This window comes from Equus asinus, chromosome 8, assembly GCF_041296235.1.
Source record: "Equus asinus isolate D_3611 breed Donkey chromosome 8, EquAss-T2T_v2, whole genome shotgun sequence".
NCBI classification, from domain to species: Eukaryota; Metazoa; Chordata; class Mammalia; order Perissodactyla; family Equidae; genus Equus; species Equus asinus.
The window spans coordinates 20,690,566-20,717,162 of NC_091797.1; the positions used below are offsets into that span (position 1 = coordinate 20,690,566).

The 26,597-nt window shown below is 37.3% G+C and overlaps 1 protein-coding gene across 8 annotated transcripts in view; it reads left to right on the forward strand.

Annotated features, from left to right (window-relative positions):
• SUPT3H (SPT3 homolog, SAGA and STAGA complex component) overlaps positions 1–26,597 on the forward strand; it is a 467,896-nt gene that overhangs the window by 369,925 nt on the left and 71,374 nt on the right. For all 8 annotated transcript variants that reach the window (XM_044776797.2, XM_070514825.1, XM_070514824.1 and 5 more), the window contains 2 exons: positions 925–1,083; positions 11,348–11,458. In XM_044776797.2, coding sequence (XP_044632732.1) covers positions 925–1,083; positions 11,348–11,458 — 270 coding nt within the window. The remainder of the gene's footprint in view (positions 1–924; positions 1,084–11,347; positions 11,459–26,597) is intronic.

The window sequence follows — 26,597 nt, forward strand, 5'->3', positions numbered from 1 at the left end:
AACATTTTAGAAAGTTTAGCATGATATTTTAAATACATTATAGAGAATTGTAGGTCAGTAGGTAATATAGTTAGTGCGGCTGATAGGATGAAGAAAATGTAAATTAATAATACCATATCTGAAAAACATTTAGAGACTTAATGGCCTGTAAATTTCTTAGGAGCCAATCATGTGATGTTACTGGTAAACTAAGAACTTTTTTAGTTTTGTTTAGTTTTTTGCACCATCCTATAGGGTAGACATTGACACAGTGGAAGATGTCTAAAGGGGAGTAATTGGGGTGAAGGAACCTGAAAACATGTCTCATAATAACTGGTTGAAAGAACTGAGGTGTTTGACCCATAGAAGAGAAGAGGCTGTGAAATATAACAGTCTTCAAATACTTGAATTGCTTCCGCATGGACGAGAGAACAGACTTGTAGTCATAGCCAAAGAAACCAGATAGATATGAGAGATGTTATAAAGGAAAGAAGGAACTAGATGTCAGAGGAGCTAGAGGTATCTACACTGACCCTAAGATATTGAATTTGAATTACTGGGAGAAGGCTGGTCACCACTGATACAAATAATGTCTAGAAGGCATCCCATGTGGGGGGAAGTTTAGAGGTTCCTTTTGAAACACGTTAAGTGTGAAGTGCTAACAAAACTTCCAAGTAGAAATGTCTGTATCTGACAAAATCAGCAGGAATTTTGGAAGCTCTATCTGAGGAATCCTGATTTTATCTAAATGATCAGATTAAAAATTGACATGTTTAGGCCCTTAGGGACAAGATGGAGTCATCATTTCTGTGGACTGGAGAAGAATAAATTGTGTTTTTATGTTTGTAAGCTTCAAATAGTATTAAATTCATGAGATATTAAACAACATTGAATGTTGGTAGAAGTCCTGGTCACTTGATTTCAAAACCACATCTCTTTGGGCAGGGGTCTTGCATGAAGTCCTACCCCGACTCCCCTGAGAACACACCTCCTCCTACACCAACAGCTCCATCATCTGGATCACAGCACTCAGGGAAAAGCACATCAGGATCCCTAGGGAATGGACAAGACTCAGCTAAAACCAAGCAAAAGAAAAGAAAAAAGGTCAGTTGATAATTTCTTATTCTTATTTTTCTTTTCTTTTTTTTTTTTTGGTGCAGAGTGGAAAAGGTCTTATTCAGTTCTTTTTAGAGATATGGGAAATATGCTCTGTTTTTCTCATTATTCAAATTTTTAAAAGCAGCCAATTTACACTTAACAATACTTAATGACTTCTACTCTTTGTTTTTTGCTGGGGAAGATTCACCCTGAGCTAACATCTATTGCCAGTCTTCCTCTTTTTATATGTGAGCCACCACCAGAGCATGGCAACTGACAGACAAGTGATGTAGGTCCACACCTGGGAACCAAACCTGGACTGCCGACCTGGGGCCCACCGAATTTAACCACTAGGCCACCAGGGCTGGCCCATACTCAAACGTTTTTAACAGACTTTCTTTCTGGCTCAAGCAAGATACTGATTTTTTTCTAAATTTTACTATAAAACTTTTCAAACATACAAAAGAGTTAAAAGGATTATACACTGAACACCATATATCTGCCATCTAGGTTCAGCAATTAACATTTTACTATATTAACTCTATATTTATTACATTAATGTTTACTGTATCTATGCATCTAATTGTTCCTTTAAGCATCCATCAATTTGTCTTATTTTTTTTGATACATTACAAAGTAAGCTGTAAACATCAGTATACTTCATGCCTAAACACTTCATTATGTATAATTTGTTTATGGATCTGCTAATTTTAAGGTAAAATTTATACACAGTGAACCATTGAATTCTTAAGTATATCCTTTGGTGAATTTTGACAAATGTATAAACCTGTCACATTCTAAATCCCTCTCAAGATATAAAACATTACCATCAGTTCAGAAAGTTCCTTCCATACCTCTTCTCTGTCAATCCCTACCATCATCCTAAGAAAAGCAACCAGTGTTCCAATTTTTTCATCATAGATTAGTTTTTTCTGTTCTAGAACTTCATATAAAGAAAACATAGTATGTTCACTCTTTTTGTATGAAATTTCTTTCATTCTGGATATTTTTGAAATTTATGTTTTTCAATATAAGTACAATTTATTCTTCTTTATTGCTGAGTAATGGTCCATTGTTTGAATATATCAGTTTATGTATTCTCATTTTGGTGGACACCTAGACTGTTTCCAGTTTTTGAGGTATTATGAATAAACCCATTATGAGCATTTTTGTGCAAGTCTTTATAGAGAAAGGCTTTCATTTCTCTTAGGTAAATAGCTGGAATGAAATTATGGGTCACAGAATAGGTGTTTGTTTTTTGAAGATACTGCAAAACTTTTTCTCCCAAAATGGTGGTATCTTTATACTTCCACCAGCAAAAGTGCGAGTTCCAGTTGCACCATGTGTTCGTCAACATGCTTGTCATTTTTACTTATAACCATTCTTAATGGATAACTCATGATAGATTGAATTAGGATTTCCTTGATGACTAAGGATCTTGAGCGTTTTTTCATGTGCTGATTGGCCATTCATGTATCTTCCTCAGGGAAGAGTCTCTTCAAATCCTTCACCCAATTTTTTGAGAGAGGGTTGTCTTTTATTACTAATTGGTAGGAGTTCTTTTTATATCCTTTGTAACAATCCTTTGTCAAATGAATGTTTTTCACATATTTTTGCTCAGTTTGTGGCTTACCTATTCACTGTCTTAATGGTGTATGTTGACGAGCAGAAGTTTTGAACTTCTGATGAAGTCTGATTTATCCAGTTTCTTCTTTTATTAAGTTTATTGCTTTCTGTGTCCTGGCTAAGAAAGCTTTGGCTACTCCCAAGTCATGATAATATTCTCATGTGTTTTCTTCTGGAAACTTCATAGCTTTAACTTTTATGTTAGTTCTATTAATCAATTCATATTAACTTTTGTGTATCGTGTGAGTTGAGGCCAATTTCATTTTTTTACCTATAGTTATCTAGTTATTGCAGAACCATTTGTTGAAGACTCTTTTCTCCCATTGGATTGCTTTGGCAGCTTTGTTGAAAATCAAATGACCATGTATCTATGTCAAGTTACTTCTGGGATTTCAGTTTTGATTCATTGACTTACTTGTCAGTTCTTTTGTCACTATCACCTGTCTTGATTACTGTAGATTTATAGTAGGTCTTAAAGTCAGGTAGTGTAAGTCCTCATATTTCATTTTTCAAGCTTAATATGTCCTTTGCATGTCTATGTAAATTTTAGAATCAACTTGTTAGTTTCTACCCTCAAAAAAAAACAGAAAGAAGGAGAAAGAAAAAAAAGGAAAGCCCAGTGGGATTTTGAAAGAGATTGGACTGAATACTTACATCAATATGGGGATATAAATGTCTTAACAACGCCAAGTCTTATAATCCATGAACATGGCATATCTCCATTTATTCATTTTTATGAAATCTCTCTCTTTATCATTGGCAATACTATTCATCCTGAACTATTTTATCTGGTTAATATAACCATTCCAGGCTTCTTGTGCCAACTGTTTACATGACACATGTTTTTCTATTCATTTCCTTTCAATATATTTGTATCTTTAATATTTAAAGTACACCTCTCATAGACAACAAGTAGTTGGATCTTGCTTCCTTTTCCTTTCTTTCTGTGTTTATCTTTTAATTGTAGTCTTTAATTCTGTGATATTTAATGTATTTATTGACATAGTTGGATATAGGTCAACTATATTGCTATTTGTTTTCTGCTTGTTCTGTTTTTCTCTGGGTTTTTTTCCTGTCTTCTTTTGGGTTAATTGTATGCTCTTTTAGAAATCTATTTTAATTTATTTACTTGTTTCTTAGTGATATCTCTTTGCATCATTTTTTCAGTAGTTGTGCTAAGGATTACAATATACATCCTTAAATTTTCAGTGTACTTGGAGTTATTATTGTACTACTTTACTCACATCAAATATAAGACACTTATTTTGTGGAGGTCCATCTACTTCACTCCTGTCCTTTATGCTATAGTTGTCATACTTCTTATATCTACATATATAATAAATCATAATACCATTTTTGCCTTAAATAATCAAATGTATTTCAATGAAACTAGGGGAAAAACTAGACTTTAATACCATTTCCACTGTTCTTCATTTCTTTTTCTTGTCGTTGTTGAGAAAGATTAGCCCTGAGCTCACTACTGCCAATCCTCCTCTTTTTGCTGAGGAAGACTGGCCCTAAGCTAACATCCTTTCCCATCTTCCTCTACGTTATACATGGGATGCCTACCACAGCATGGCTTTTTGCCAAGCAGTGCCATGTCCACACCTGGGGTCCAAACTGGCGAACCCCAGGCCGCTGAGAAGCGGAACGTGTGAACTTAACCGCTGCGCCACCAGGCTGGCCCCCTTCATTTCTTTTTGATGATCAGAATTTCCTTCAGGTATCATTTTCCTTTTTGGTTCAACTAAACTTTATTTAGCATTTCTTATAGTGCAGGTTGGCTGGTGATGGTTTCCCTTAGTTTTCATATTTCTGAAAATTACTTTTCCTTCACTCCTGGAAGATATTTTCACTGGATATAGAATTGTCAATTGGCAGTTTTATTTTCAGTACTTTAGTGATATCATTCCGCTGTTTTCTGGCGTTCACTGTTTTTAATCTTATGTCAGTAGATTTTGTACATTGTTTCCTTGTCTGTAACGTATTGTTTTTTCTCTGGATGCTTTCAGGATTATAAATGTGTTTTTGGTTTTCAGCAGTTTGACCATGAGATCCATAGTCATAGTTTTCTTTGTATTTATCCTGCTTAGGGTTCACTGAGCTTCTTGAATATTGGTTTATATCTTTAACCAACTTGGGGGCATTTCCAGCAATTCTTTCTTCAGATATTTTTTCTGCTTCATTCTCTCTCTCCTCCACCTCTGAGACTCCAAGTGCATATTTGTTAGTTACTTTGATATTGTTCCACAGGTACCTGAGGCTCTGTTTAATTTCTCTGTACAACTTTTCTTTCGGTTCTTTCAGTTGGATAAATTCTATTGATCTTTTTTTATGTTCCAGACTCTTCTTTTGTCAGCTCCAATCTGCTGTTACACTACTCCAGTTTTATTTCTGATATTTTATTTTATGGTTTTATAATTTTCATTTGATTTCTTTTTATAGTTTCTATTTATCTACTGGGTTTTTTTTGTCATTTTTATTACAAGTTTGTTTCCCTTTATTTCCTTGAGCATCGTTATAACAGCTACTTTAAAATACCTCTTTGATAAATTAAATATCTGGATGATTTTAGTTTCCATTGAATGTGTCACACTTTCTTGTGTTGTTGTGTGTCTAGAAATTTTGAATTATGTACTGGGCATTGTGAATAATATGTTGTACATGATGGTGGTGGTGGTGTGTGTGTATATATGTTAAGCAGGCGATTTACTTTTCTAGACTCAACTCTGAACTTCAAAATCAAGCTCTTTTTCAGGGGCAGTAGCTGGAATCTCTCTTCACTTCATTTAGCTTTTGCTGGGTCTCTTGGATTTCATACCACACAGGAGTAGTTTAAGGTTTAGTCAAAGATTTGGCTAAAGTTTATACAATGAATTTGGGGCTTCCCTTCTTTGACTCTGTCTTTTTGGGGATTTCCTTCCTCACTTTACACCTACTCTGGTTGCCTTGAGCTCTGGCCTGTAGTTCTTCAAGCCTCTAAGTTTGTGCGCCCCCTATACTGACTGGAGCCTGCCCTTAAGCTAAAACAGTAAAAAACAGGAAACAACCCACTGCCATTCCTTTCTTCTAAATACAGACACTCCCCCTTCCACTTTCTGCCTGGTTTTGATCAATCTCTATTGCTTTCAGGTACTTTGTTTAATAATTTGTCCAAAGTTGATGCTTTTAGTTACAGCTTGGTTGGTACAATAGCAACCATTTGCCATTACAAGTAGTAGAACCATGCCAAGATATAATTTTACAATTGATAGTAAGCCGACTTGAATTTCAGCCTCATATCTGGTTTCCCCTTTCATTTACAAAATGACAGAGCTCACTCCTTATTTTTTAAGGGAAAATCTGAACTATAAGGAAGTTCTGTATTGTAAAGTAGTTTTAAAGAATTTCAGCTATAGTGCTCTCCAACTCATTCAGTAACTAAAATGAGGGTAATAAAATGTTACCTGAAGACCTCTTCAGTGGACTTGCTTTACAAAGTATATAAGAAGTAATTAACCTGGTAATTATGCATACATAAAATAATTCTTTACAAATCTTTGCAAATTCTTAAAGTTTTTTTCTCTTAAATACTTAAGCATTTCTCTCCTAATCTTGTTGAAAGCTATTAAATTAGAGTTATTTTCCAGCAGAGTTTTCCTGAGTAAAATAAGTATTAGCCCAGTCTAAGTCTGAATTCTCCTAAATTCAAAATTACTGACATCAGAATTAATAATGTCTCACTTTAGAGCTATTAATTACTTCTCTATTTATTCATCCACATCTTTACATTCAGTTTCTTGCTATATTTTGATTTCTGCTCACTGCAAACATAAGCTATAGTGGTAATATGGTACAATTCATTCTACATAAAATAATAAAGCCTCTATTATATGCCAGCTGTGTGTACTAGGAGCCAGGAGATTCAGTGTATAGCCATATCCTGATACCATCATTGTAATCTTCGGCACGTCCTTTATCTTCACTCACTCATCTATAAAATAAGGTAGGAGTTGGGAAAGTTTAGAATAGGTGATATCTTTTGTTCCTTCCAGATTTAATAATATATGAATCCTTGAATTCAGTGATTCTCTCCTGTCTTCTCCTTAAATACCTTTTCTAGTTTTAATTTCCTCAGTTAAAGCTTTCCCTAGTTATATAGAACTACAGTTTTAACAATTAACATCTTAATTAAACTTTGAAATGAGAACATTAACTAGATTATATGCTGTAACCATTGGCCAAAGAATGACCCACCTTCTTCTGAAAAGAAAGCTTCTATAAGATGAAGGTCTGGGAGAGAGAAGACACTTGCCTGGCCAGTCGGATTATGTCAACCTTTGTGGTCAGTAAGTGGCAGAAGTACTAGTAATAGTAGTACTAACCTTTCATTTTCTCTAGTCTGAGATATTTACTCCTCTGTAAGACTTAGTATTTCAAGTTTAACAAGAGATCTAATCCACCATTATGTGTGTGGAAAGAAGAAGAGGCAATTATCTGAGATTCCAGGTCCTTGGCAATGGGAACACTGATACAGGAGAGGACACTTTTACCTTGACAAGAACTTTTAAATTGGGAAGAAAAGAGTTAGGACCTACAGACCTTTGTAAGAGATCCAGGGGCAACAGACATTTCAATATGACTTCCTTGTGCCACAGTTGACAGTGCAAACTGCTGAGAGATTTTATTCACTGCAAGCCAGCAAGGACAAGCAGAGGGACGATATTCAAATCTAGGAAGTATAGAACTCCATATGATACTTCAGCTTCCAGTACCCAGCATCAGTTTTTGGATGAAGTGACACGAATAAAGATGAAATGGAAGAATACAAGAATGGAATATGAAAGCAACCAAGAGGAAGAGGAACTGACATATGAAGAAATTTACCAAGCAGCTTTTACTTTACTTAAGGAAATAAAGTTTAGTCCTACAGAGCTTTTGACACTCTATAGACGAGAGGACTCAGTATGTTGTCAAATATATGTAATTCGTTTTGAAAATTTAAAGAATATCGTAAAATGTAGGCACAATCAGAATAGGAAAGATGAATTGATACATAGCTCTAATACCCTTCATATGTGTTTACAGCAGATGTAAGACTTTTTAATATTACATAACAAACATATAAATTTAATGCTAATTCTTCTGATACAATTTTGAAGAATATTATTAAAATGTTAGAGTCACTGCTAAATTAAAAATTCTAAACTTGAGGGGCCGGCCCCGTGGCTGAGGGGTTAAGTTCATGAGCTCCACTTCAGCGGCCCAGGGTTTCGCCAGTTCAGATCCTGGGCGCAGACATGGCACCGCTCATCAAGCCATGCTGAGGTGGCATCCCACATGCCACAACTAGAAGGACCCACAACTAAAATACACAACTGTGTACCCGGGGGGTTGGGGGAGAAAAAGGAAAAATAAAATCTTTAAAAAAATTCTAAACTTGGTATGAATTTTGAATTTGCACAGATTACAAGTACCTTGGTGAGGGACTGGATATTGCCACAAATGTGAAGCTGTTTGTTGAGGTGGAAACAATACTGGGAATACAACATTTTAGATTTAAAAGTTCCCCTCCAGAGAACTCAGTGGGCAAATCAGGGAAGTATAGAAGTGCACACGGTAACTTTATGCTAATGTTTAAGTTGCTTATTTATAGCAGATAAACCTGAAATTGGCAAAATGGAAAATCTAATGACATTCTTCATAAAATTGAATATTTTTCTTTTTATATAAGTTAACTTCATCTTTTTGGCAAAGATAACATGATTCACCCAGGCTGGCGTCCTTGTCTCCGTATCTTACAAATAGCAGTCACAGGTAGTTTCTAACTTAGGCTTCCTGCTTCAGTGTTCTCAAATAGTATTTGATTGCCATGCCAGAGATGCTGAGTGATTTTGACCGAAACGTTCTATACCAAAACCAAATTTATTTGGGAAAGTAGAGGAAGAGTAGAATTTCTATTGACCATGGAGAAAAGAAATGGAAAATAAATCCAATTTGCAGGGGGAAAGGAGATGCCATAGAAGAATACACAGGCAGGGCTTTCCACCCTATTTAGTATGCAGGATATTTACCCTCTTGATGTCTCTTTTTTTGTATTTCCGCCTGAGTTTCCACTGGAAAACTTACTTTAGATTCCAAATTCAGCTAAATATTTGCATTCATGTCCACAAATGGATGGAATGCGTCAACTTACTCCACAAGCATCTGTTATACCTTGCAAGTTAATGTCTATATTAGTCATATTCATATTTTGGAGCTGAACGGACTCACAGAAGAGGCTTTACACTTATCTGATACCTGATAATTGCATTTATTCTAACATATTCCAACTGAAAAAAAGTATTTGGAATGAGAATTGAGAAAGCACTCAAAAAAAGAAAATCCTGTGCACCTTTGTATAGTGCCAAAGTGAGGGGTTAAGATAACTTAATCCGTCTTACTATGGGCATAGCAGATATGTTATTTAGGGTATTGTTGGAATTAAATTGAGAAAGATACCCTAGAGTAAATTCCTATTCAGCTTATTTCAAATCTTGTTAAAATAGTAAAAATAATCAAGATCTGTTTTGCTTTATATTAAAGTCTTTTTTTTTACTTTTGAGGAAGATTAGCCCTGAGCTAACTACTGCCAGTCCTCCTCTGTTTTCCTGAGGAAGCCTGGCCCTGAGCTAACATCCGTGCCCATCTTCCTCTACTTCATTTGTGGGACGCCTACCACAGCATGGCGTGCCAAGCAGTGCCATGTCCACACCCAGCATCCAAAGTGGCAAACCCCTCGCCACCGAGCAGCAGGATGTGTGCACTTAACCACTGCGCCACTGGGCTGGCCCCTAGATTTAAGTCTTTTCTTTAGGTTCAACTTGGATAATTAGCAGTGCTCTCATTTTGTTGGAATTTTTAAATTATTTTACTAATTTCTAATAGCAAAAGCATGCACAAGATACAAAAAGTATATTTTAAAAGTGCAGAAAAATACACAATGAAAAATGTCTTCTCTACCTCCTATCCTCCAGCTACCCATTTATCCTCCAAGAGATAAGCACTGTTACTGGTTTTGGGTGTACCCTTGCAGAAATATTCAATGCTTCAATGAGTGTAAATGTATAGCCTTCTTTTTTTTTTAACAATTGGTACCATAGTGCCACCCAATTGGACACCCTGCATTTTTTCTCACAATATATCTTAGAGAGAGCTCCATAGGAGTATGTCTGGAACTGCCTCATTCTTTTCAGTGGTTGTTAAGGTTTCTGTTTTGTTGAGTGGATGTATCATAATTTATTTCAGTGTTCCCTCATTGATGAACATTTAGTTTATCAATTCAAATAGTGCTGCAGTGAATATCCATATATATATTATGTGTGTAATATATCTGTAGGATAAGTTCTTAGAGGAGAAGTTGCTGAGTCAAAAACGGTTTACTTTTTCATTTTGATAAGATTTTGCTGAATCACTATCCATAGAGGTTGTACTAGTTATACCCCACAAGGAAGTATGAGAGTGGTAATTGTAGGAAGTATTAGAAAAACAATTATCATAATTATGTGACTGAATGACCTAGAATGACTTCTAGTCATAGTAATACACAAGCCACTGTACACAAGCCACTGTTTCTTTCTCTTAACTCTTAACTCTTGGTGCCCTGACATCTGGTATCCACTGCACTTTAAAACAAATTAGCTTATCGTTTCAGAACATGGAGGTTCCATTTTTAACTCTTAATTTAAATAATAACCTAATACTATTAGTAGCTAACGTGTCTGGCACTAAGTGGTTTAGGTATATCAACTCATTTAATTTTTACAACACTCCTATAAAGCAAATGTAATTATTATCCCAATTTGACAGATGAGGACACTGAAGTGCAGAGATAGTAGCTAATTTGACAGAGCTGGTGACTGCTTGGGCTGAGATCTGGACCCAGGCAGTCGGGAAGCTAGAGCCTGCAACTGAGCCGCGAAACTCTAACGCCTCTATTGAGCATTTTCATTTTTTTAAAAAATCACGTTACACACATTTCTTGAGTTGATATTCATACTCTCATTGCAAATAATCTTTGTCTTTCTTCTGTCTTTTTGTACTTCAAAACCCGCCTTTTACAGAAGAGGCAGATTAAAATAGGAAGTTTTTGTTTTATTTTGTTTCTGCCCTGAGGGCACCTCGAAAATTAGGAACCAAGTTGAAATAATCTTTTATGACAGTCCCCAGTACTATAAATAAATATATAGCAATTTTACATTTTTCATTTTAAAATTGATGACTCTCAAGTTATTTCAGAAATACACCCAACAAGCTCCCAAAAAACATTTATAATAATAAATATTTAAATGTTTTTTAAAAGAACAGCTTCCTGTGGTTCTTTCAACTAGCCGCCATGACACTTTTCATCTGCACGCAAGTGGCTGTATTCTCCTGTACCTTGATGGGCAGACCTGGGTGAAATATTGTGGGCATGAAGCTTGCGTTTGGTAGATCTGCTAGGAATGGGCCGTGTGCAGGAGCCTTTGATTTGCTACTGGATTTTTTAGATGCAGTATATGGCACAGTGATGTGCATCCTAAGGGGAAAACGTCCAGTTTATGAAAGTTTATTTTCATATTTTATACACTGCAGTTCTGTTGTGTGTTTTTGATTTAGTAACAATTTATGTGTTTTTCTGTCGCAGAGCCCTGCGGCCTGTGGTGTTGAGGCCCACAGCGATGCCATCCAGCCCTGCCACATCAGAGAGGCCGTTCGACGCTACGGCCACAAGATTGGCCCCCTTTCCCCGTTCACAGTACGTAATAACAGAGTTATAAAAAGTTATATTTATAATCTGAAAGAATTTTGATTTTCAAGTGGTCAAATGAAGAAGCAATGGAATTGTTGAAAGCAATTTGTGGTGACTGTAATTTTGTTGTATAAAAGTGGCATAATTCTCTTGGGAAATAAAAGTTAGTCATTTTTGTCTCTTTTTGGAAGGACAATTTTTTTCTACAAAATATTATTTTCTTTCAATTACAAATTATGCTTTTTTGTTGGGGCTTATGTTTTCTATTTTTCAAAGCTTAGGTTTATAAAACTTTTTTGTCAAATTACATGTATCCAAATATTGCCAGAAGCACTTTATATTTTAAAATTGGTTAGATTGGCAATACCACTTCTATCAGATGTCCTGCTCCTAAACATACTTTGAGTTGGAAGAAGAAGAAATGATTTCTTTACTGGCTTTGAAGTAGGCTGAAACGCAGACAGTCTTTCACATCTTCAAATGGTTTTAAAGCTTATAATCAGGGTTTGTTTTTTTTTTTAATGGAGAATTAAAGACTTTATATTTCAACAGCCTAAAGAAAGTGTGTGTGTGTGTATGTGTGTGTTAATTAAATGCTCATTTTGTGGCCTTTAAAAAAAAAATCTTTATTCATGTTAATAGAACTTTCTCCAAGTCCTTTTCTGTTTGTAAGGAATTGGTTTGATTTTCAGAAAGTGAGGTCTGATTTATATGACTGAGGAACAGTAGAATTTACCTTTTTTTTTTTAATATGCCCTTCTGCTTTAACATATTAAAGCAGAATATATATGTACAACATTATAAATATATGCATAAGTATAACATGGTATGTGTTTTTTTCCTAAGAGTGGATTTTACTGTTATCTGTTGATAGAATTCATGATTCCCTCTAAATTACATCATCTGCTTTTTTCCTGAGCTTCAGTTAAAGGGAGTGCTTTCTTCTCTTTCTTTGTTCTCAATACTTATTGTTAATTGTACTGATTCTTAGTGTGACAGCAAGAACGTGTCAGAAGCTTTTTATATGTGTCTCCAGGAGCTTTTTGTAATGGCGATGATTCTTTTCACTTTTGTTTAATATTTAAAATTTGTCTTATGTATTGTAAGAACATGATTTAATACTACTGATTAAATCAATATCCTTTTGCATGAATGCTTTTAGATTATTACAGTTGAAAGAAACAATGAAATCAAGTTTCTCTTGGTTTTTTTTTTCCTACGTGATAGCTGAGAGTATTTTAAGTGATAAGCCAAAAGGAAGATGAGATCTAGAAAAATATGAGATGACTGGAAGAATTTAAAAACCAACTGGAATTGAAAGAACCAACTTATAACAAAGGATTAAAATATCAAATCTATAGATAAGAGCCAAATAATGACTAATAGATTGAGCAGTAGAATGGAGAGAGAAGAAAAAGGAGGCAGTGTTGACAATAATCTAGATGTAATTAAAGAGTAGCAAGGGGAAACAGGATTTTTGAGAAATAACCTAAAATGGTAACTAAAAGTAATAGATAACATTACATAAAGGAAAATGTATGTAATGGAAGGGGAAAATCTCCCAATCATGAAGTCTGTGATATTTCTTCATGAAGAAGTGATGACAGTGGTGGCTGCTTCATTCTTCAAGTTTTTATTTTTAAACAGACCAGACGGATCACTTAAGAACCGTCTTGGTTGATGACGTGTGTGTGTGTGTGTGTGTTCGTATTCAGCCAGCCCTGGTGGTCTAGTGGTTAAGGTTCAGAGCTCTCACTGCCACAGTCAAGGTTCTCTTCCCAGCCAGGGAACCACGCCACCCGTCTGTCATTGTCATACTGTGGCAGCCGCATGTTGCTGTGATACTGAAAGCTATGCCACTGGTATTTCAAATACCAGCAGGGTCACTCATGGTGGACAGGTTTCAGCAGAGCTTCCAGACTAAGACGGACTAGGAGGAAGGCCCTGGTCACCCACTTCTGAAAAAATTGGCCATGAAAACCCTGTGAATAGCAGCAGAGCATTGTCTCATATGGTGGAGGAAGATGAGAGGATGGCGCAAAAAGACAGGGCAGGCTTCCACTCTGCTGTACATAGCATCGCTAGGAGTCAGAATCAACTCCACAGCACTAACAACAGTATATGTGTTCATTCCGCCATGGGTAACTTGGCACTCAATTGTTTGTGTACTGTTGCTTTTCTAATCTAAGATTGTAGTATATAGTCAGAAAATATACTTGAAACTAAGTTCAGATATAGTTTAAGCTAATTTTTATCTAATCAACATGCAATCAATATGCTTTTTAAAACTAATGTTGCAATTTTTAAATGCTTACTTTAAATGGATCTGGAAAATACAACAAATAAGCCATGACCTCGAAGGTTCACTTAGCCGCTACCAAAGCAGACAGGCGAAATCAACAGCAGATGGTAAAGAACCTCCACCACAGAGGGCACCGAGTGTTCATCACTCCTCAGAAAGGACCCACCTTGAAAGATTTGTTCCATTTCCTAGAGCTATAAGAATCTGCCCAGCCTACAGGACTGACTATGCCTACTCCATTTTATATCATGAGTAATGTGATCAGGGAGACACATTTTCATGGTATCTATTACATTATATAAATCTGCTTTTTAAAGTTAAAAATTCTCTTTAAAGTGGGATAGATTTGCAGGCTGTATATGCTGACAGTGGGCCATCCCACCCTGGTCCCACATGCCTCCAGCTGCTGAAAGGAGATGCTCCTGACGTTGGGTGATGCTGATGTTCAGTTCCCTGATGACCACTCCCTGAGATGGTACTTTATGCTGCAATGGGGACACTTTGCTACCTAAGCTTTGAGCTGCAGCTGCTAAGAAGATAAGGAGGAGTATGCACTGCCCTGTAGTAACCATAGACTGAGACCTAAAGTTTCATTCCAAAAGGCTGAGCTAACTAGCATCCAACGTAAAATTCCCTTTGTGAACTAAAATGCCCGTGAACAAATTTATGAAATACACAGATGTTGTCTTTGCAGCATGTCATTCTGAATCCTGGGTGCTTGCGTGATGTCTGTATAAATGTGATATCTAATTTAGAGTATTCATAACTTGACTCATCTAGCCAATTCCTAGTAATTTGAAATAAATTTGGAGAACTAAAATGACAGCCAGTAGTTACACGGAAACTTAATTCCAACATCAGTCAATAACCCAATAAAAGTCTGCCTTTAGTGAAGCATCATTCTGTCTTCTACTAGGATTTCTGAAATAATTTTATATAAAATCACAACATGATCAATTTCAGGAATATAATTCATTGCATAAAAATTTGAGTTCTTCCCCCTGGGAATTAGTTGAAAGGGTAGGAGAAAGGAATGATGAAGCACGTTGGGTGGAGGAGAGGACAAACACTGCTTTGCCCTGAGCGGCTGCGGGAGGAGAGGGAGAAGGCGGCAGAGACGTCGGTTGCCCGCCATTCCTGAGTGCTGTGGAGACGCTTGGAAACCAGATCCCTGCTCAGCCAGGCACCATGGTGCTCTCTGGCGTATTGATTTTAATTAATGATTTCTTTCTTTTCTGTGTTCTCATTGGTTCTCAACCCTATGTGGAAGATCAGAGAAAGTGCCATCCTGAGAAGATTTAAGTAATTTTCCTCAGGTTAAGCTATTAATTAGTTTAATGATGGAACCAAGGCTAAAATTCAGGCCTTCCAACTGCCAACTCCAAAATCTTTCTCCTAAAACACACTTTTGCTGCTATCTCCAACCCTATGTACCTGATCTTCCGTATATACATGCTAAAGAACATTTAAAGAGACTGATTTTACTTTTTGCTTATTGTTTATTTTTCCTCAGTAATTCTGAAAATCACTTCAGTGTCTGTGATTTGTAGTAGTTATTTTAGGGCACTTACACAAGCTAGAATGTCCTAAGTGATTTTGATGCTTGTCATCTTATGTTGTCCTTTTGCTCACAGCAGTTGATATCACATGAGGCTGTATTGTGTGGTGACTAAGACTGTTGATCCTAGAGCCAAAGGGCCAGGGTTCACAGCCCAGCTCTGCCACCAACTAGCTAAGTAGCCTTAAGTAAGTTTCTTATCCTCTGCATGGCCCAGTTCTCTGTCTGTAAAGTGGGTATAATCATAGAACACACCTCATGATAGAATCTAAGGAGCACTTGAACTTGACTTGTAGTAAGCTCTTAATAAATTATATTAATAACAGCAGAAGTAGCAGTAGAAGCTGTAGTATATTTTCTAAAAGGAATTGGATAAGAATACGAACAGACTAAAGTAGAAACCATTCCCCACCCCACCCAACACACACACACAACACACACACCGGGGCCTCACTTTGTAATCCCAGAAGAAACTAAAACTCGAATAATAATGTGATTTCTTTACATACTAATAGTTTATACCATTAAAATTTAAATACCATTTAAAGATTATTGTTGCTGAGAATAGATAAATATTCATTTTTACTTTTTGGATTAATAATGGTCGAATAATCAGTGGCTTTTTAATCACAGTTATCACCTTAAACGCTAAGGTCTCTACATAGTCAGCATCAGTTTTTGCATACTGGCTCTGTTTTGCATACTGCCTCTAGAGAAACAGAAATCTAAAGGAGAAATGGCATGGTCTCAAATTTATAAAGGTTCTTCAAATTCAGTTTGACTTATATACTCATGGAAGTTATTGGAAAAAAGTTTCAGAAACTGATGAGTATATCAAAGTTGGTGCTAATTTTTTTAAATAAATTAATACTAGCTGCATTTTCCTGTTTTTAAAGTTTCTTCATTTTACTGATGATGAAAGTAGTGCTAGTATGTTAAGAAAATTAAGAAAATATAGAAAAGTAAAGGATAAAATAAAATTTACATTAAGAAGGGCATCTGGGGGTCAGCCCAGTAGCATAGTGATTAAGTTTTTGTGCTCCTCTTCCAAAGCCCAGGGTTCACACGTTCTGTTCCCGGGTGTGGATCTGCACACCACTCATCAGCCATGCTACGGTGGCATCCCACATACAAAATAGGGGAAGACTGGCTCAGATGTTAGCTCAGCGACTATCTTCCTCACCAAAAAAAGCAAAAAAGAAAAGAAAGAAAGGCATCTGGGCCCCCAAAAAAGGTATAGCAAAACCTTTAAATGAACTTCCCTGTCAGAAAATTAATTAGTATTTAATTGTTCAAAGAATATTTTCTTCTCACAGCCTAAAAAGTCAAATGCTTCTGGTTTTTAAAAAAATTTTAAATTTTAAATTTACTTGTGCAAGTTTAGAAGTAAAAAGCATTTTAAAATTTTGTGAATGAAATGGATTTTATAGTTAGAGCATTTTGTTTTTTCTCTCAGAGAAGATACCCCAAAGAGTAACCCAGTGTACTGGCTGGCTGTCCTCTAGAAGTTGGTCGGACGTCTCATTTATCTGGATCCTTGCTGTTTACAGGACGTGGGCGGTGCCCATGCTTACCTGTCCCAGAGCTCATTCACAGCCCTCGGGGACGTGCTGTAAACGGCTGATCCACACCAGCTCTATAATTTGAAAGCCAGAGAAAGGAAACTGTTTGTCGAGTGAGATGACATAATCCCATGTGCAGTGCCTGAATCTATTTTAATTTCTCCTGAGTGATATTCACAGTAGAAAGATATGTTAACCCCTTGTGTTTGCATCTTGTCAGGTGGCTTTCGATTGAGTGAGACGATAAAATTGTTCATTTAAGTATGGTCATTAACCTGAACAATCCTGTGCATCCTTAGAAGTATGTCACTTCAGCATCCACTCAGCTGTCTAAAATCCTGAGACAGAATCAGAGCATTTTAAAGCTGGCTAAGACTTGAGAAAGCCAGGTTGTCTCAGTCCCAGAGAAGCTTTGCGGTGTACCCAAAGGCACCTCGTAAGTGAATGACAGGGCCGATGCTGGAGTCCAGTCTCCTGACCCTCAGTTTACTGCTCTTCCACGATGGCCAGTTACTTTGATGTGTATAAGCCTATTAGGGGTGCTAGCAATGCTCTCATGTCATTGATTCTTCAGGAATGTTTGCAGTAGACACAGTGCGATACAAAATATGAAATTTTCTTTAAGAATTCCTCACTTTAAACTTTTAAAACCAAAAATGGCATAGCAGATTGCTTTGACTATTTTGATCTAGAATTTCACATTCATGAATAATTCTGATGTCATGAGCACATTAGATTTGTCTGCATTCTGTGTGTTCAACCTGGAAAATTAAGTGTCTCAAAACATTAGAAAAAAGTGTAAATGCCAAGTAGAAATTGGATAGGAGTCCTTAAATCTTTGTGTTTTGACTGGAAGTAAAAATTTTCTCAAACTTTTTGCAAGTACTAAATCTATCATTATAGATAGGAGCCAAGTATCTTTTGTTTTTTCTTCTTCTTTTTTTGGTGAAGAAGATTGGTCCTGAGCTAACATCTGTGTCCATCTTTCTCTCTTCTGTATGTGAGTCACCACCACAGCATGGCTTGATGAGTGGTGTAGGTCTGTGCCTGGGATCCAAACCCACAAACCCCAGGCCACTGAAGCAGAGTGCACCGAACTTAACCACTGTGCCACCAGACCAGCTCCCCAAGTACCTTTTTATAGTTGTGGGCCACTGATTCTCAGGAAAAAAATCAACATGTGGCATATTTATCAATAATAACGTAGAAGTTAAATGTTCTCTAGAAAAAATGTGAAACTTGTAATTTAGTTGTTTTTAATTTTAAAATAAGGTGGAGGAGGATTTCAATTACAAAATTTATTAGATCAAGTTATATGAAATTGCATTTTCTTTAGGTCAAAAACAGTTGAATATCAGAAATTTTATATGGTTCAACTAATATAGTGTTCAAGTTAGGATTAGTTAGGGAGAGAATGTTTGAAATGTGGAAATGAAGTTTAAAGAATTTAGGAGAGGAAATCATTAGAATCTGAGACAAGTGTTAGTTGGTCAAATAATAACATAATATTTTTTAAAAACCTTTTCATCTGCATTATGTTAATTATCCTCACAACACAGCAAGATGAGTGCTATCCCCACTTTGTAGATAAGAAGACTGAGATTCAGAGAAAAATTAGGTAACTAGCTGAAGGTTACATAGTAGCACAGTGTTCCATCTATGGACAGGAGCTAACTCCTCCCTGGTTCGCTGGGACCGTGAGCTTCAATGAGGTCTCACCAAGCCTGCTCATTAATCTTCCTCTTTGAAGACTGGCCTCTGCTCTTAACTCTTTGACTGGCCTTAGCCTGAGAATACGAGAGAGCATTTCCTAAACTGTGCTGAGTAGAAGACAAGTTTCCCAGGAGATATTAAAAGATGTCCCACAAGGAAGGGGTTTCTTTACCAAATATTTCATCTCATTCAGTAAGGACAGTGAAGATGTTTTAAAATCAAAGTCAAGGGTGACAATTGTAATATTATATTCACCAGTGTATCTACATTATCTCCATACTTTGTTTTATTTACACTACATTGAGAAGTTTAGATTCACAAATACAGCGGTTGTTAATAATGTTCTACCCAGGCCTACAATGGTCTTGGCTCAAAAGAGGAATAGTAAGAATTTTTTGCTTAAAAGTTGTTTCACTAACAGTTATCTAACAAGTGCTCACATTTTCAAACTAGTCATGTTTAGACAAATCAGTATATGAATTTCTAATCCAGTGTAAATCTTCATAGTTTTCTGGAAAATATTTTTTAAAGTATCTTAAAACATTATAAGCTTGGGGCTGGCCCCGTGGCCGAGTGGTTAAGTTTGTGCACTCCGCAGCAGGCGGCCCAGTGTTTCGTTAGTTCGAATCCTGGGCGCGGACATGGCACTGCTCATCAGACCACGCTGAGGCAGCATCCCACATGCCACAACTAGAAGAACCCACAACGAAGAATACACAACTATGTACCGGGGGTCTTTGGGGAGAAAAAGGAAAAAATAAAATCTTTAAAAAAAAAAAAAAAACATTATAAGCTTCTTGAAGATGTCATAAAGAATATCTCAGTCACCTGCAGACCCTTCTCTGACAAATATTTGCTTAAAGTTTCAGGGTCAAATGTATTTTACTTTGCCTGCTGAATCTAAATTGGGTGAAATTCATTACTGAGACTTTTTCTGCTGTTGTAAGCATAGTGTCGTAATTCAGTATTGCCAAATAGAACTGGCACAGTCGTGTTGTATTGTAAAACTCTTAGTGTTCTCTTTAATCATCAGGCAGAATGGAGAAGGGAAGAGAGATCTTATCTCATTTGAACTTCTGCAGTGATATCTTAAATTGGGCAGCCAGTGAATTTGTTTATAAGGAATTATCCACTTTCATCTTGCAAAATTCTGGTATTATTAACAACTGGTTTGTTTTCACAGTAAACAGGGACTATTCAAATACATTTTGCTTTTTTCTGCCTTCACTTATTTTTTTAAATTTTTTGGTGAGGAAGTTTGGCCCTGAGCTAACTGTTGCCAATCTTCCTCTTTTTACTTGAGGAAGATTGTCACTAAGCTAACATCTGTGCCAATCTTCCTCTATTTTTTGTATGTGGGATGCCACCGCAGCATGGCTTGATGAACAGTGTGCAAACTCTCTCCAAACCCCTGGGCCGCCAAAGCAGAGTGCTCAGACTCAACCACTACACCACTGAGCCAGCCCCTCTGCCTTCACTTTTAATCAGCAGTAAAGACCTCACATTTCATGAGGTGATATATTCACCTACACAGTTTTATGTAATGTGTTATTTGAACTGCTTCAAATATCAAAAAGCAAAACTAACAAGCCAAAATTCCAAGACATAACTTCCTAATCAACAAAACATTTACAAGGAATTCAAATATAAAACATGAGATGATGGAACCTTTATTTTGAGTAGCACAAAAATTGTAAATGGATATTCAAGTCAAAAATCTATGAGTCCTCTTGGAAATCCTGCAAAGAGTCCTAGACTTTTCAGGAACATAGTTTGAAAAGGAGAAAATCAGTCTTCTCCAGTGGAGAGACGGGTGTGAGTAAAGTGGAAATGAGAGATCGTAGCCCTGCTCAGCCCTGTGGATCTTCTGCAAGTTTGCGTCCTTCAGAGTCTTTTTATATTTGAAGTAGTTCAAGAAGTTAATGAATCTCTATTCTTGTAAAGGCAGGCTGTGTCTTGGAGAATAGAGGAATGCTTTGAACATGACTGCAAGGACGGAGGAGTAATTGACAACAAAGAGGAAGTTTTTGAGCAGAAGGTTCTAAAAGGACCACATCTTAAGATTTCAAAGTGTTATAGTTTCTAAGTTTTTGCAGTCTTCTGAGGGAATGGAGATAGAGTAGAAAAATATTTCCAGTGACTGCCAAAAGGAAATTATTTTTTCTTTAAAAAAGAAAATCACAGGATTTGTTTAACTCATAAATTCATGAAAGCAGCAGAAGGATTAGTTGGGAGGAACTAAACTAAGTCGGGATATTTCTAAACTTAAAAATTGTGCTCTAAAAATGACAAGAAATTTCTTCTAAGCCTATGAATAAACAAGAAGATTGTAAATATTGAGTTAGACCTATAACTCAGTATATTAAATTGCTCATGTTTACCTGGCACAAATACTATTTAAATTTTTAAATTAATATTATATGTCTAAACTAGGTGAATATTAGAAAAGAACACATTAGTTTTATTAAAATAGATTCTTTATTTACCATTGCCAGAAACGTTTAACGTTCATAAGTGTGTTTTGTTTAAGTAAAACATTTGTGTACTATTTTATTGATAGTGTGACAGAAATCCCCTCCAGACAACCATGATGAGAGCCTCTTGAACTGGAGATGATTTACTTTTTGATGATTTCTTAAATAGTGTTATATACTTTAGTCACACAAATACAATCATTGAACTGGCACTTAATTTACTGATGTAGTTGCAGAGTTAATCCTACAACATAATAAGTGGATTGTTTTAAGTGGAAAAGTTACACCTTCCAAAAATGAAACTGATACCTTGTTCTTATTGTGCCCAACATATATTTAAGGCTATAGCCAAGGTAGGAAAAATATGCAGGAAAAAATAATTAGGTCTTGTTTTCCTGGCTGGTGTTTTAATTCTGATTTGGTTTAAACCAAATCCCTGAGGCTATGTATGCACAGATCAGATATTCCCCACATACCGCCTCTGCGTGACCCCGAGCTGTGAGAAGAGAAAATCCACAGCCTAGATGTCAGTCAGATGTTCGCTCCTGCCCTGGCACCCAGACGGGCGCTCCCTCCGATTGGAGTGCACTTGCAGTTCTGGGCATGTACCCAAAATTCAGAGTAGGCTGTCCAGATCTGGGAATATTTTGGCTGATTAGTTGGCAGAGGTCATGAAGGCAGAGCCCATGTCAGGCTCCAAATTTGCCCAGGTGCATTCAAGGTGACAGCTGGGCAGCTGTGCCCCTGGTGGAGATGCCGGGGAGGGAGTATTTGATTGACTCTCTGGCTCCCAAAGTTCACAGCCTGACCTACAGGTTCCTGTCAATTCCAATTCAAACACTTGTGCAGATTTTACAGTTTCCCATAAAGAAGGTAGAGACTCCATTTCTGGCTCTGATTTAATTCTACATTCCTCATCTAACCTAAAACACCCACTCCCATATTCTAGACTGATTAGGTAAGAGCCTAATAAGTAAATAAGTTCTAGTTGACAGGCGTTCCTCATCCAAGCAAGCTTTTGGGGGTTTAAAAAAGAGAGAGAGAAGAAGAGAGGAGAAGAGAAAGAAAAGTAGCCTGGGCCCTCCCCTGTCCTTTTCTCTGAAGCAACCGTCTGCGGAAGACAGAATTAGGGGTTGATCCTCACGCAGATAAACTAACTTCACTTCAGTTTTTGGTGGCAAGCGATATCTTTCACACGCACAGCCGACCCACAGATGGTTAAAATAAGACATGAATAAGGAGGCAGGACAAGACTGTGCTGCTGCGAATCAGTCTGTCACCCAGCTCTGCGGGGAAGCAGTTGGCAGCACACGCCTTCCTGATGAGATGAATGCACACTTCACAGACGAAGGACAACACTTGCTTTCTGAGTTTGGACTCGGTACTAACAGTCCATTCGGCAGAATCCATATTTGTACAGTTGAACTACACGTGATTTAGAAGTGGAAGGACCAGTGTGAACGTCCCCTCATGTCCTCAGATCCTTACAGCTCTGATGTCTCCATTTATTAGTTCAATAAACATTTGCCAAACATTGTGTTAGAAATATGTGGAAATGGGGGTGTGGTGTATGAAGGTGAGTAACTGGACGTTCCGATACAGCAAAGATGTGCCTATAAGCAGTGCCGTGTGATTGGTGTTATCGCTGAAGGGTGGACAGAGCACCTTGGGTGCAGAGAAGGGGCACAGTCTGCCTGAGGGAGTCCAGGAAGCCTTGAACCATCGTGAACACTTGAACTGAGTTTATGAGACAGAGGCGAGGGGAATGAGTAAGAATTTTGAAAAGATAATTCAGCCAGAAAGAAGAGCAGGAATAAAATGGAAAAACAAAGATAGCTGTATGAAAGCCAGGTGGCTGCTCTGGCCAAGGTGGGGAGCTGAGTGTGGAGGATGTTAAGGGGGGGCGGAAGTGTCGCAGGTAGGTGAGGACGTTTGAGAAGGACTCTGACTTTCAAGCCACTGTACCTAGACCTTCTGATGGAGGCCAGCAGTTACCTAACTGCTCTGCAGAAACCCCAAATGGTTTTACAGGTATTCTGCAGATCATGAAGTGTTTTCTCTAAATAAAACAGATAAATTTTTATCTCTGATATGTATTGGGTTCTCCCTAAGATTTTGCTTGAAAAATTTCTTTTTGAACAACTGATACAGTCATCAAGGAGCTAATTTAGAGTTTTTGAGCAAGGGGTTGATATGAACAGATGTGCGTTGTAGAAAAATAACTCAGGTGGTGGTGTCAAGGAGGCCTGGAGATAGGGGTTGTAATAGGCAGAGGGGCGTCGTAGGTGGCTCCTGCAGTATCGCAGGGAAGCGGCCAGAAAAGCCTCTGCTGAGGCACTGACATTGAGAACAGAGGCGACAGAAGGGATTGCAGAGATATTTGCCATGAAGAATAAGTAGCACAAGAGCCTATGAATGTAAGAAGAGTAAAATGTAACAAGTTTATAATTGGGTCAGTGCATCAAGCAGACAATTAAAAATAGTCTCAAGAATAAATTCAGTGCTCAGATGCTTACAAGGAATTTGCATGAAGTTTAAGAGCCAACAAGAAAACTAATTTCAAGGGGATTTCCTGGGGAGGGAGGCGGGGAGGGTGCTCAATACAGAGATCACCTGAACTTAAAAAAAATTTAAAAGACATTCTAGCTTTCTGTTTGAACTTCTGGGAGTGTTTATGTATATGACCAGAAAGTCCCACATATTATTATGCTGTTTTGATGAACAAATTGACTTTCTAAGCCATTAATGAATTTGGTCATGCATTCCTAAAGGATGACTATAATCTAACCAGATTTCGAACTTTTTTTCGTCATTAAAGCCATGCCTGCAGTAGCTTTGTGCTAGTGTAAGTTCCAGAGCATCATTGTTCTGAACTTTGATTAGCAGCTTTCATCTGTGTGTGAACCCATTGTCTCCACCACCACACCTGCCCCCCACAAACTATGAGGAAAATAATGGGAGCAACATTGACTCAGACATCAGATTTTAGAGGACTGATGGAAGGATGAGTTGTTACACCTTTTCCTCAGCTTAAAGAAAATCCAGTCTTTCTAGTCTTCCTGATGGTAGTGATGCTCCTCAGTGCAGACACACTCTGCGCAGTTCATCATCACTCACAGAATTACTCCACCTCAGCAGGCGCTTCCACGCCATAAGAAGCCCAGTCTCAATTTCAGACTCTTTGCCCTTCCCTGCTAAGAGTCCCTCTTTTAGATTTATGAAAGAAAACATTTCTTTCTGTGAAAGGTTTTTGTACACCCGCATCTGGAAGTGTTTATTTCAGTGGCATGTAAGCTATCTGTGGATTTAGTTAGCACCAGACCCCCTTTTGTGTACTCCTGCCTTAAAAATTTTATAAATGATCTTATTGAATTTGTGCCAGTGTGCACATGGTTTGGCTGATTGCTGCATATATCCTTTACCTGCCAGTCACCTTTGATTTATGTTCCTTCTGCTAAGCTTTTACCTTCCAGAAGTGGTGCCACTGAACTATCCTCTAAATCATCTTATTGGTTAAATTACTCCAAGATGAGTTGGTATGTTTTTGGTTGCCTACAGACAGATGAATTTATATTTTTCTGCCCTTACCCACTTCTAGTAAAGCCAATTATAGAGAAGGACTGGACGTGTTATGTCATCGGTCTCTTCATTCTCCGTGAATACCGCCTGAAACACTGGGCCGAGTCAAGACAGAAGTGACAGAGAAGTGTTCTCTGGCATCCACTTCGGTTACAAGACCTTCTTTGGCAAATAAGTCTGTGCCTTGAACTGAATCTGATATGGGGACTTTTCATTTCTCAGAAAAGGGGAAATAAAGTCTCTCAAGCAAAATAAGTAAACTTCATCAGAAAGATAGAGACTTTATGGGCTTTACATAGCTTTACTAACTTGTGAGTTTTATAATGTTTCCTGGAGAAAAGCAGGTGGCTTGGCAGTTATTTAAAATGTTGGCTATTTGTGGTAGTGGTTTCGAGGGGTTTCGTATTTCTAAAGAGAGATCCTAAAGAGCTAATTCTGAAGAGTGTTTAACAAATGATACATCATTTTAAACTAATTTTCTAGGAGTCCACTGGTCATTGAGCATGCCATTTAACTTGATGTTGTAGGTTCCCAGCTGTCACCACTGGGGGTGACCTTAATACTTAAAGTGAATTTGCTAATGAGGGAGCCAATATTGTGCTGATAGAGCATGGCATTACTGATATAATTTTTAAAGTGGGTTTTAGATACTCAAATATCTCACTTAAGCTTTGCAAAGAATTGCTCTTTTTCTGTTCTATGTGATGGTAGAGGGGTATTTTTAAATTTCGTGATTGTACTTCAAAAGATGTGGAAGCATTTAAAATACTTGGATTACACAGATCTTGGTATCATAGTTCACAAACTATTGTAAGCAAAGTGTAGAACTTCTAGGCTGCTTGGCTGTGGTCCCACCAAGCCTGGAGGCATTTATTCCAAAAGACTCAGGAGATTTCATTCATACTCCTGAAAATTTATGTGAACTCCCTGTGTTCTCCCAAGGTGAAGGTGTCTCAGGGCATGTCAGTCATCTTCACATTGTTTAGTCAGTCCTGGTACTGACATGCTTTTCAAAGAAGCATCGCATGCAGGACTGTTGTTAGAAAATCAGCACGAGAGATGTGAGCACATTAAGCACATGTGTGCTTCCATTAAGATGTCACTTTATTAAATCTTTTAAGTATATATAATTTACATATGTGGAGCATATATATATGTATGTGTGTCTGTATACAGACATATACATATATATAGTCTTATTTAAAGGGATTGTCTTAATTCACCCCCAAATTTTACTGTTTCATGTAAGTCACCATTTAACATTCTATTGTCTTTAGTGGTTTTTCAAGGGTTTTGAGTCAGATGACTTGCCTGAGCCTCAGTTGTATCATTTGTAAAAATTAGCAGTTTTTAGTAAGTATTAGTACTAACACTTGAAAGCTTCTGGCACAGTGCCTAAAGTATAGAACATGCTCAAAAAAATGCAAACAGAATGGTTCCTTTTAAAATTGTCATCATCGAATAGAATTCAAAAGTAAAGATGATAAGGCTAGTTTGCCAACTGCTAAGAATTGTAACGAGAGGCACAGCCTGACAAATGAGTGTGGGGTGGAGACCCACACCTACTGACTGGCTTTCTTTGTAGCCTTCAGAAAATTCCCTAAGGTTTTTGTGTCCGTTTCACATGCATAAAATGAGTAATAATGTGTTCTTCATAGTTTCAGAGTATCTTGAGATCCACAAATGCTGGACTCCTTTCCTGCCGCAAATTTCTGCCCTTGTGTGGGCAAACAGGGCCATGCTGAGGACCATTTTACTTCCGGTGGTGGTGGCATTATGACCACATATGGGAAGTGAGGCTTAGATGCAGAAAGACTATGGTAAAAAATGAAAAGCTACAGAAACTGTGGGTTGCAAAAAGTGACTGCCAAAACCTTTTCCAGGAATGAGAGCTAAGAGAAGTTGAAAGCTTTAGATTGAAAGGAAGGAATGAAAGATGTAGTGCTTTTCAAACTGG